The sequence below is a fragment of the Manis pentadactyla genome, chromosome 8 (assembly GCF_030020395.1).
Source record: "Manis pentadactyla isolate mManPen7 chromosome 8, mManPen7.hap1, whole genome shotgun sequence".
Lineage (NCBI taxonomy): Eukaryota > Metazoa > Chordata > Mammalia > Pholidota > Manidae > Manis > Manis pentadactyla.
The window spans coordinates 95,802,479-95,815,819 of NC_080026.1; the positions used below are offsets into that span (position 1 = coordinate 95,802,479).

Genomic DNA, 13,341 nt, shown 5'->3' on the forward strand with positions numbered 1-13,341 from the left:
ACCTTCCAGTAAAGGAAGAAGGTCCACCACAGCTTGACCAACAATTAAAGTCTTCTCATCTTTCTGTTTCTTTTCCTTTGGTAAAACTTCAGTCATAGTTACTAGAAAAATAAAAACAAAGAAAATGAGAATATGTCTAGGTCATCCATCAGATAACCAAGTTTCAGCAAACAAAGTATTGTCAAAGAAATTTAAGAGAAATGAACTTGAAAATTGATGACTTCCAGTGGAAACACTGGAACACCTCAGCAACTTATTAAACTTTTTGCATGCAAGTTATAATAAAAAACAGATTTTATATCATAATCATGTACATACAAATGTATAAAAGGAACTGATACATATGATTATAATAAAGTTTCATATAATATTCACCCTTACTAGCTCAAAACCCTTAGGTATTTTCTATTCCATTTCATGTATAAGAAATTACTGGTCATGATTCTCCTCAATCAATTTTAGGAGTAACTAAAAAGTCACAACCTTCCGCTTGAAAAACATTGATCCCTTATCAGATACGTGGCTTGCAAATATTTTCTGCCATTATATGGGTTGCATTTTCACTCTGTGGATAATATATTTTGATGCACAAAATTTTTTATGTTCATGAAATCCAATTTCTCTATTTTTTTCTTTTGTTACCTATGCCTTTGATATCTTAACCAAGAAAACATTGCCAAATCTAATGTCATGAAGTTTTGTTCTATATTTTCTCTTAAGAGTTTTATTCTTTTAGGTCTTATATTTAGGTCCCTGATCCTTGCCATTTTCCTGATCTTAGAGAAAATGCTTTCAGTCTTTCACCATTGAATATGATGTTCACTGTGGGGTTTTTACCATATTAAAGTAGTTTCCGTCTGTTCTTAGTTTGTTGAGTTTTTTTTCCCACAAAAGTGTGTTAAATTTTACCAAATGCTTTTTTTTATATCAAGTGAGTTGATCATGTGGGTTTTTCCCTTCATTCTGTTGATTTGCTGTATTACATTGATAAAGTTGTATGTTGAGCCATTTTTGCATTCCAGGAATAAATCCTACTTGGTCATGGTGTATAATCCTTTTAACATGCTGCTTCAATTTGGTTTCCTGTATTTTGTTCAGGATTTTTGCAGCAAGTCATAAAAGATACTGGTGTGTAGTTTTCTTGTAGTGTCCTTCTCTGGCTTTGGTATCAGGGTAATGATGGCTTCATAGAATGAGTTAGGACATATTCCCTCCTCTTCAATTTTTTGGAAAAGTTTGAGCAATATTGTTATTAGTTCTTCAAGTGCTTGGTAGAGATTTCTACCAAATTGGTGAATCCAGTAAAGCAATCAGGTCTAGGACTTTTCTTTGTTGGGCGGTGTTTTTACTACTGATTCAATCTCTTTATTAGTTGTAGGTCTATTGAGATTTTCTTCCTTTATGATTTAGTCTGGTAGTTTTGCATTTCTAGGAATTTGTCCATTTCATTTAGGTTATCCAATTTTTTGCTTAACAACATAATATTCTCTTATAACATTTTAAATTTCTTTATAGTTGGTAGTACTATCCCACTTTAGTTTCTGACTTAGATCATTTGAGTCTTCTCTTTCTTACTCCACTTAGCCAAAGATTTGTCAATTTGGTTGATCCTTTCAAATACCTGACTTTGTTTCATTCATTTTCTCTATTGCTTTTCTATTCTGTATTCTTTTAAATCTCTGCTCTAGTCTTTATTATTTCCTTCCTTCTGTGAGCTCTGGTTTCAGTTTGTTCTTTTTCTAGCTCCTTAAGTTGTAAAGTCACATCGCTGACTTGAGATCTTTCTTGTTGTTTAATGTTAGCATTTAAAGCTGTAAGTTTCCCCATTAGCACCACTTTTGCTGCATCTCCTAAGTTTTGGTATGGTGTTTTCATTTTCTAACTTCCCTTGTGATTTCTTTTTTCATCCATTGGTTGTTTAAGAGTGTGTTGTTTAATTTCCACAATTTTGTGAATTTTCTAGTTTTCCTTTTAGTATTGATTTCTAACTTCACCCTGCTGTATTTGTAGAAGATACTTTGTAATACATCTGTCTTTTTAAATCTACTGAGATGTAATTTGTGGCCTAAAATACAGTCTATCCTAGAAAATTTCCTAAGTACACTTGAGAAGAATGTGTATTTTGTTGTTGTTGAATAACTTCTGTATATGTCATTTAGATCTAATAGGTTTATTATATTGCTTAAGTCCTCTATTTCTTTATGTGTCCTCTGTTTGGTTGTTCTATCCAATACTGTGAGTTGAGTATTGAAGTCTCCAACTATTACTGCAGAACTATCTCTTTCTCCCTTCCATTCTGTTAGTTTTAATTAATTATTTTATTGGTATGTCATTAGGTACATAACTTTTAACTGTTATATTTTCTTGCTGTATTGAACCTTTTTCTTTTTCATAAGTGTCCTTTTTTTCTAAAGCCCATTTTGTCTCATATTAGTAGAGCCACCACTGCTGTCTTTTGGTTACTATTTACATGAAGTAATCTTTCCGTCTTCTCACTTGCAACTTGTTTGTGTCTTTGGATGTGAAATGAGGTTTTCCTAGGCAGCATATAGTTGGGTCCTGTGTTTTTATCCATTCTACCAACCTCTTGTCTTTTGATTAGTGAGTTTAATCTATTTACATTAAAGTAATTACTGATAAGGAGAGACATACTTCTGTCTCTGTGGTATTTGTCCTCTATATGCCTTATAGCATTTTTGCCCCTCATTTCCTACACTATTATCTTCTTTTGTATTAAGTTTGTTTTTTTAGTGACATTTACATTCCTTTCTAATTTTTTTGTGTATATTCTATAGCTATTTTCTTTGAAGTTACCATGGTGATTACATTTAGCATCCTAAAGTTATAATGCTCTAATTTGAATTTATAGCAGCTTAATTTCAATAACATACAAAAACTCTGCTCTTTTACATCTCTATCCCCACTCCTTTCAGTTGTTTATGTTACAAAATTACAGCTTTATGCAGTGTATGCCTCAAAACATAAACTAATAATTCTTCTAAATGCATTAGTCTCTTAAATTATGTAGAAAACAATATTTGGAGTTTAAAACCAGATACCAGCTTTTACACTAATAATGGTTTTCTTCTTTAAATGTGTTAGCCTATTAAATCAAAACAAAAAGTACAGTTATAAACCATCATTATAATAATACTATCTTTTATGATTGCCTATGAATTTATCTTTATGGAGATCTTGAGAAAGTGAGAGGAGTGACATCAGAAAAAACTGTTGGATAAGACATTCCTTGTCGTGTTCCCCTCTCAACAGTAACAATTTGACATCTGTCCACAGACAAAAGTCCCTCTGTGGGAACTCTGGGATTCAGCACCAGATGCCAAAGAATCTGGGAGGAGTATCACACACCCATGCCTCAAGTATAAGGCATACAGATGTAGGTCCTGGCTGTAGACCCTGCAATGGCCCGCACTCACATGCAATCCAGAGACCCCAGACAAGGAAAACATGTCTTAGATAACTACTCACAGATGAAAGAGCCTGTGTGGAAGTACAGGTTCCCACTAAAGACACTCCAGTACACCATTGTAGGAAAAAAAATAAGTTTGGACACATTGGAAAGGGTAAGAGGAACAGTAAAGATGAGGTTACTTGCATTACCCATTCCCCAACATGGCACAGCTCAGGGCTAAGTGAACTTGGGCCATGATTTTTCCCGTGGGGAAAGTAAGAACAAGTGAATTTCTACAGCTATGCAGAATACTTCCAAACCATACAATTTATCTTTTGACCCATCTAGAGTACTGAATCAGGAACTGCAATACTGAGGGACAGGAAGAAACAAGGAGAGCAGCAGATAGGATTTTCAGAAGGCCTTCAAGGGATGTGGGTCCTATTAACTGAATCATGGGCTCCATCAAGAAGCCTACCTACCAGCCATAGGGGATGCCTTGCCTTAAGATCCTCCCACTAACTGATCCAAAGCCACTCCTAGCACTCCACATGCCTCACTTACATACAAACATATCCAGTGGTTGGCTCTCTATGTTACATACTTGACAAAAGCTGAAAGAGCAAGCCTTGGCAAATGGCTAGTGAGTACATGCAAAAAGTTGGCCCAAATCTATGGGCCAGGGACACATAATAAACTTGAATTTTAGCACAACCCTTGAGAAAACCAAAAATGGCTGTCAGCACACAGCCTAATGGTTTACAGGATTTAGAGCTGTAATGCATACAAGCTTAAGAATTCTGCCACAAGAGGGTGCAAGAAGTGTAGAGTGTGTCTATCCATAGATAATCTATGAAAGCCTCAGAATCTCTGGCAGGGCAAATGAAAGATATTTTTCTCCTGAAGGCAGTTAGTAAAGACTGGAGGAAGTGACTGCTATTTCAAATGTAAAGGCTGTAACACAAAACCCCAAGGAATATGAAAAATTGAGGGAAAAATAACACCACAAAAAGGTCATAATAATCTAGTGGCAACTCATCCCAAAGTCATGTATATCTGCATATTACCCAACAAAGATGTCAAAATAGCTATTTTAAGAAAACTCAGTGAGCTACAAGAAAACACAGAAAGACAGTTCAAGGAAACCAGGAAAATAATGCATGAACAAAATCAGAAGTTTAACAAAGAGGCAAAAATCATTAAAAAGAACCAAACAAATTCTGTAGATCAAGAATACAATGAATAAAATGAAAAATGCAATGGAGAGCATCAACAAAACAAAAGAGTATCAAACAGAAGAAAAAACTTGTTCTTAAAATAATCCAGTTAGAGGACAGTAAAGATAAATGAATAAAAAGTGTAAAGAAAGCCTTCATGATCAATAGGATACCATCAAAAGAAATAATTTGTGAAATACAAAGTTCCAGAGGAGAGGGAGAAGAGAGCAGAAAGATTACTTAAATAAATAATGGCTGAGAAAAATTTTTCATATCTGGGGACAGATCTGGATATCCAAGATCATGAACCTCATATATCACCAAACAAACTCAGAAACATCATCTTCAAGACAAACCACAATAAAACTGTCAAAAATCAAAGACAAAGAAGGAAACTTAAAAGCAGCAAGAGAAAAGAAGCTTGTAACTTACAAGGGAACTCCCATAAGGTTATGAGCATATTTTTCAGCAGAAACCTTAGAGACTAGAAGAGAGTAGGATGACATTCAAAGTGCTGAAGAAAGAACAAGCCAACCAAGAATATTTTATCCAACAAAGCTGTACTTATAGAATGAAGGAGAGAGCGACCATGGGAAGATGGTGGTGTGAATAGTTCAGACGAAATCTCCTCCCCAAAATATATATATTTATGAAAATACAATAAATACAACTATTCCTAAAAGAGACAGCAGTGGATGCAGTACAACAGCCAGGATACATCTCTATCTGCAAGAACTCAGCATCACATGAAGGGGGTAAGATACAAGCCACAGCCAGGTGGGACCCGAATGCTCCCCCACCCCAAAACCCAGCAGGAAGAAAGGAGTCAGAACAGGGAGGGAGTGAAAGCCCAGGACTGCTAAGCAACCAGCTCTAGAAATCCGCACCCGGAACACAGATACAAGGTGCACGGGGTGCTGGATATTAGAGAAATGGAAAAGCAAAACCTGTGGGCAGGTCCCCACAACTGCACCCCTGAGACAAAAGAAAAGCGAGTGCTTTCTGCAAGTCTCAAAGAGACAGGGACCCCATAGCTGGACGAAGTTGTCCCGGCAGCTGGGGGTACTGGGGAAACTTAGGTGCCCTAAACGGAGGCAGTGCAGCTCTGAAGCCCCTCACAGGACTAGGCAGCCTGCCAGTCATTCCTCCAACAGGCGCGGACCCCAACACAAGGGCCCAGTAGCAGGAGAGAGGGAGCGTGCGCTGGGGGCAGAAGCGCTAGAAGGAACTGAGAGCAGATGCAGCGCGACCGAACAGCCTGGGCGTGGCTCGCGCACACTGGCGGCAGTGAGGCCAGAGCCCAGTAGAAGCCTGTGCGGAAAAGCCCCGCGCACACCAGCAGTGGAGCCAGAGGGAGCAGGCACGCTCCCAGGAGCCGACCGGAATTCCAGCCCAATGCACAGCCAACCAAGCCAGACCCAAAGGCCGCTGCTGCTACACAGCTGCCCAGCAGGGTCGCAGCTAACATGGAGGAGCGCACCTGGCGTGCCTGCCACTCCCCGCAGGGCTCAGCACTGCTCTGACAGACACCCCACCCACAGCAGCTTAAGAGATTAACCTGGTGGCTGCTCCAGGAGTGCAGGTAGCCGTCACAGGCAGTGGAGAAGGGCAAGGCATCCAGCAAGCAGGAAAGGACTTTCTTCTCCCAGCTGACACACCCGCAACCTGTGTACAGCCACTGCTATCACCATGAAAAGGCAAAAAAATCTGGTGCAGACCAAGATACTTACACTTGAGAAAGGATCTGCAGAGGCAAACCTAACCAGTCTCCCTGAAAAAGGATTCAAAATAAAAATCATAAACATGCTGACAGAGCTGCAGAGAAATATGCAAGAGCTAAGGGATGAAGTCCGGAAGGAGATTACAGACGTCCGGAGGGAGATCACAGATGTCCATCGGGAGATTACAGAAGTGAAACAAACTCTGGAAGGATTTATAAGCAGAATGGATAAGATGCAAGAAGTCACTGATGGAATAGAAACCAGAGAACAGGAACGCATAGAAGCTGATGCAGAGAGAGATAAAAGGATCTCCAGGAATGAAACTATATTAAGAGAACTGTGTGACCAATCCAAAAGGAACAATATCTGCATTATAGGGGTAGCAGAGGAAGAAGAGAGAGAAAAAGGGATAGAAAGTGTATTTGAAGAAAGAACTTCCCCAAACTGGGGGAGGAAATAGTTGCTCAGACTACAGAGGCACACAGAACTCCTGAGAGACGGGATCCAAAGAGGTCAACACCAAGACACATAATAATAAAAATGGCAAAGACCAAGGACAGGGACAGAGTATTAAAGGCAGCCAGAGAGAGTAAAAAGGTCACCTACAAAGGAAAACCCATCAGGCTATCATGAGATTTCTCAACAGAAACCTTACAGGCCAGAAGAGAATGGCATGATATATTTAATGCAATGAAACAGAAGGGCCGTGAACCAAGGATACTGTATCCAGCATTATTATAATTTAAATATGAAGGAGGGATTAAACAATTCCCAGACAAGCAAAAGTTGAGGGAATTTGCCTCCCACAAACCACCTCTAGAGGGTATCTTAGAGGGACTGATCTAGATGGGAGCACTCCTAAAAAGAGCACAGAACAAAACACCCAACATATGAAGAATGGAGGAGGAGGAAAAAGAAGAGAAAGAAATAATCATCAGACTGTGTTTATCACAGCTCAATAAAGGAGTGAGGTCAGACAGTAAGGTAGTAAACAAGCTAACCTTGAACCATTGGTAACCACAAATCTAAAGCCTGCATTGGCAATAAGTACATATCTTTCAATAATCAACCTAAATGTAAATGGACTGAATGCACCAATCAAAAGACACAGAGTAATAGAATGGATGAAAAAGCAAGACCCACCTCTATGCTGCTTCTAAGAAACTCACCTCAAATCCAAAGACATGCACAGATTAAAAGTCAAGGGTTGGAGAAAGACATTTCATGCACACAACAGAGAGAAAAAAGCAGGTGTTGCAATACTAGTATCAGACAGCATAGACTTCAAAATAAAGAAAGTAACAAGAGATAAAGAAGGACATCACATAATGATAAAGGGCTCAGCCAACAAGAGGATATAACCATTATAAACATATATGCACCCAATACAGGAGCACCAATATATGTGAAACAAATACTGATTTAAAGGAGGAAATAGAATTAAATTAAAGGAGGAAATAGAATGCAATGCATTCATTTTGGGAGACTTAACACACCACTCACTCCAAAGGACAGATCCACCAGACAGAAAATAAGTAAGGACACAGAGGCACTGAACAACACACTAGAACAGATGGACCTAATAGACATCTACAGAATTCTACATCCAAAAGCAACAGGATACACATTCTTCTCAAGTTCACAAAGAACATTCTCCAGAATAGACCACATACTAGGCCACAAAAAGAACCTCAGTAAATTCCAAAAGATTGAAATCCTACCAACCAACTTTTCAGACCACAAAGGTATAAAACTAGAAATAAATTGTACAAAGAAAACAAAAAGGCTCACAAACACATGGAGGCTTAACAACATGCTCCTAAATAATCAATGGATCAATGACCAAATTAAAATGAAGATCCAGCAATATATGGAAACAAATGACAACAATAACACAAAGCCCCAACTTCTGTGGGACGCAGCAAAAGCAGTCTTAAGAGGAAAGTATATAGCAATCCAGGCATATTTAAAGAAGGAAGAACAATCCCAAATGAACAGTCTAATATCACAATTACTGAAATTGGAAAAAGAACAACAAATGAGGCCTAAGGTCAGCAGACGGAGGGACATAATAAAGATCAGAGAAGAAATAAATAAAATTGAGAACACTAAAACAACAGAAAAAAATCAATGAAACCAAGAGCTGGTTCTTTGAGAAAATAAACAAAATAGATAAGCCTGTAGTCAGACTTATTAAGAGAAAAAGAAAGTCAACACACATCAACAGAATTAGAAATGAGAAAGGAAAGATCACGATGGACCCCACAGAAATACAAAGAATTATTAGAGAATACTATGAAAACCTATATGCTAACAAGCTGGAAAACCTAGGAGAAATGGACAACTTCTTAGAAAAATACAACCTTCAAAGAATGACCCAGAAAGAAACAGAAAATCTCAACAGACCAATTACCAGCAACGAAATTGAAGCGGTAATCAAAAAACTACCCAAGAACAAAACCCCCGGGCCAGATGGATTTACCTTGGAATTTTATCAAACATACAGAGAAGACATAACACCCTTTCTACTTAAAGTTTTCCAAAAAATAGAAAAGGAGGGAATACTCCCAAACTCATTCTATGAAGCCATCATCACCCTAACACGAGAAAAACCAGGCAAACGCCCCCACGAAAAAAGAAAACTACACACCGATATCCCTGATGAACATAGATGCAAAAATACTCAACAAAATATTAGCACACCGTATTCAAAAATACATCAAGAGGATCATACACCATGACTAAGTGGGATTCATCCCAGGGATGCAAGGATGGTACAACATTCGAAAATCCATCAACATCATCCACCACATCAACAAAAAGAAGGACAAAAACCACATGATCATCTCCAGAGATGCTGAAAAAGCATCCGACAAAATTCAACATCCATTCATGATAAAAACTCTCAACAAAGTGGGCACAGAGGGCAAGTACCTCAACATAATAAAGGCCATATATGATAAATCCACAGCTAACATCATACTGAACAGCGAGAGGCTGAAAGCTTTTCCTCTAATATCGGAAACAAGAAAGGGATGCCCACTCTCCCCACTGTTATTCAACATAGTACTGAGGTCCTAGCCACGGCAATCAGACAAAACAAAGAAATACAAGGAATCCAGATTGGTAAAGAAGAAGTCAAACTGTCATTATTTGCAGATGACATGATATTGTACATAAAAAACCCTAAAGACTCCACTCCAAAACTATTAGAACTAATATCGGAATTCAGCAAAGGTGCAGGATACAATATTAACACACAGAAATCTGTAGCTTTCGTATACACTAACAATCAACTAATAGAAAGAGAAATCAGGAAAGCAATTCCATTCACAATAGCATCAAAAAGAATTTTAAAAACCTAGGAATAAACCTAACCAAGGAAGTGAAATACCTATACCCTGAAAACTACAGGACACTCTTAAGAGAAATTAAAGAGGTCACTAACAAATGGAAACTCATCCCATGCTCCTGGCTAGGAAGAATTAATATCGTCAAAATGGCTATCCTACCCAAATCAATATACAGATTTGATGCAATCCCTATCAAATTACCAACAGCATTCTTCAATGAACTGGAACAAATAGTTCAAAAATTCATATGGAACCATCAAAGACCCCAAATAGCCAACACAATCCTGAGAAGGAAGAATAAAGTGGGGGGGATCTTGCTCCCCAACTTCAAGCTCTACTACAACACCACAGTAATCAAGACAATTTGGTACTGGCACAAGAACAGAGCCACAGACCAGTGGAACAGAATAGAGACTCCAGACATTAACCTAAACATATATGGCCAATTAATATTTGATAAGGAGCCATGGACATACAATGGGGAAATGACAGTCTCTTCAACAGATGGTGCTGGCAAAACTGGACAGCTACATTTAAGAGAATGAAACTGGATCACTGTCTAACCTCATACACAAAAGTAAACTCCAAATGGATCAAAGACCTGAATGTAAGTCATGAAACCATAAAACTCTTAGAAAAAAACATAGGCAAAAATCTCATGGACATAAACATGAGCAACTTCTTCATGAACATATCGCCCCGGGCAAGGGAAACAAAGGCAAAAATGAACAAGTGGGACTATATCAAGCTAAAAAGCTTCTGTACAGCAAAGGACACCATCAATAGAACAAAAATGCATCCTACAGTATGGGAGAACATATTCATAAATGACAGATCCGATAAAGGACCGACATCCAAAATACATAAAGAGCTCATGCACCTCAACAAACAAAAGGCAAATAATCCAATTAAAAAATGGGCAGAGGAGCTGAATAGAAATAGACAGCTCTCTAAAGAAGAAATCGAGATGGCCAACAGGCACATGAAAAGATGCTCCACATCGCTAATCATCAGAGAAATGCAAATTAAAACCACAATGAGATATCACCTCACACCAGTAAGGATCGCCACCATCCAAAAGACAAACAACAACAAATGTTGGCGAGGTTGTGGAGAAAGGGGAACCATCCTACACTGCTGGTGGGAGTGTAATCTAGTTCAACCATTGTGGAAAGCAGTATGGAGGTTCCTCGGAATGCTCAAAATAGAAATACCATTTGACCCAGGAATTCCACTTCTAGGAATTTACCCTAAGAATGCAGCACTCCAGTTTGAAAATGACAGATGCACCCTTATGTTTATTGCTACACTTTTTACAATAGCCAAAATATGGAAGCACCCTAAATGTTCATCAGTAGAGGAATGGATAAAGAAGATGTGGTACATATACACAATGGAATATTACACAGCCATAAGAAAAAAACAGATCCTACCATTCACAACAACATGGATGGAGCTAGAGGGTACTTTGCTCAGTAAAATAAGCCAAGTGGAGAAGGACAAGTACCAAATGATTTCACTCATATGTGGAGTATAAGAACAAAGGAAAACTGAAGGAACAAAACAGCAGCAGAATCACAGAACCCAAGAATGGACTAATAGTTACCAAAGGGAAAGGGACTGGGGATGATGGGTGGGAAGGGAGGGATGAGGGTGGGGAAAAAGAAAGAGGGCATTATGATTAGCATGTATAGTGCGTGAGGGGCACGGGGAGGGCTGTGCAACACAGAGAAGACAAGTAGTGATTTTACAGCATCTTACTACGCAGATGGACAGTGACTGTGCAAGGGTATGTGGGGGGGACTTGGTGAAAGGGGGAACATAGTAAACATAATGTTCTTTCTGTAATTGTAGATTAATGATACCAAAATAATAAATAAATAATAATAATAAAGAATGAAGGAGAGGAAATAGAGTGCAATGCATTCATTTTAGGAGACCTCAACACACCACTCACTCCACACAGAAAATAAGTAAGGACACAGAGGCACTGAACAACACACTAGAAGAGATGGACCTAACAGACAACAACAGAACTCTACACCCAAAAGCAGCACAATACACATTCTTCTCAAGTGCACATGGAACATTTTCCAGAATAGACCACACACTAAGCCACAAAAAGAGCTTCAGTAAATTGAAAAAGATTGAAATACTACCAACCAACTTCTCAGATCACAATGGCATAAAACTAGAAATAAATTGTACAAAGAAAACAAAAAGGCTCACAAACACATGGAAGCTTAAAAAGATGCTCCTGAATGATCAATGGATCACTGACCAAATTAAAACAGAGATCAAGCAATATATGGAGACAAATGACAACAACAGCACAATGCCCCAACTTCTGTGGGGCACATCAAAGGCGGTCCTAAGAGGAAAGTGTATAGCACTCCAGACCTATTTAAAGAAGGAAGAACAATCCCATATGAATAGTCTAAATTCACAATTACTGAAACTAGAAAAAAAGAACAAATGAAGCCCAAAGTCAGCAGAAGGAGGGACATAATAAAGATCAGAGAAGAAATAAATAAAATTGAGAAGAATAAAACAATAGAAAAAAATCAATGAAACCAAAAGCTGTTTCTCTGAGAAAATAAACAAAATAGATGAACCCCTAGCCAGACATAATAAGAGAAAAAGAGAATCTACACACATAAACAGAATCAGGAATGAGAAAGGAAAAATCACCACAGACACCACAGAAATACAAAGAATTATGAGAGAATACTATGAAAATCTATATGCTAACAAACTGGATAACCTAGAAGAAATGGACAACTTTCCAGAAAAATACAACTTTCCAAGACTGATCAAGGAAGAAACAGAAAATCTAAACAGACCAATTACCAGCAACAAAATTGAAGCGGTAATCAAAAAACTACCCAAGAGCAAAACTCCCAGGCCAGATGGATTTACCATGGAGTTTTACCCGACATACAGAGAAGACATAATACCCATTCTCCTTAAAGTTTTCCAAAATATAGAAGAGGAGGGAATACTTTCTAACTCATTCTATGAAGCCAGCATTACTCTAATACCAAAACCGGGCAAAGACACCACAAAAAAAGAAAACTACAGACCAATATCCCTGATGAACACAGATGCAAAAATACTCAACAAAATATTAGCAAACCAAATTCAAAAATACATGTAGAGGATCATATACCATGATCAAGTGGGATTCATCTCAGGGATGCAAGGATGGTACAACATTCGAAAATCCATCAACATCATCCACCACATCGACTAAAAGAAGGACAAAAACCACACGATCATCTCCATAGATGCTGAAAAAGCATTCAACAAAATTCAACATCCATTCATGATAAACACTCTCAACAAAATGGGCATAGAGGGGCAAGTACCTCAACATAATAAAGGCCATACATGAAAAACCCACAGCCAACATACTTAACAGCGAGAAGCTGAAAGGTTTTCACCTAAAATTGGGAACAAGACAGGGATGCCCACTCTCTCCACTGTTACTCAATATAGTACTGGAGGTCCTATCCATGGCAATCAGACAAAACAAAGAAATAAAAGGCATCCATACTGGTAAGGAAAAAGTCAAAATGTCACTATTTGCAGATGACATGATATCATACATAAAAAACCCTAAAGAATTCACTCCAAAACTA

General features: G+C 38.2%; 1 protein-coding gene across 1 annotated transcript in view; it reads right to left on the reverse strand.

Annotated features, from left to right (window-relative positions):
* Positions 1-13,341, reverse strand: part of CFAP70 (cilia and flagella associated protein 70) — a 175,136-nt gene that overhangs the window by 129,397 nt on the left and 32,398 nt on the right. The window contains exon 3 of the mRNA XM_057505972.1: positions 3-101. Within this exon, the coding sequence (XP_057361955.1) occupies positions 3-101 (99 nt within the window). The remainder of the gene's footprint in view (positions 1-2; positions 102-13,341) is intronic.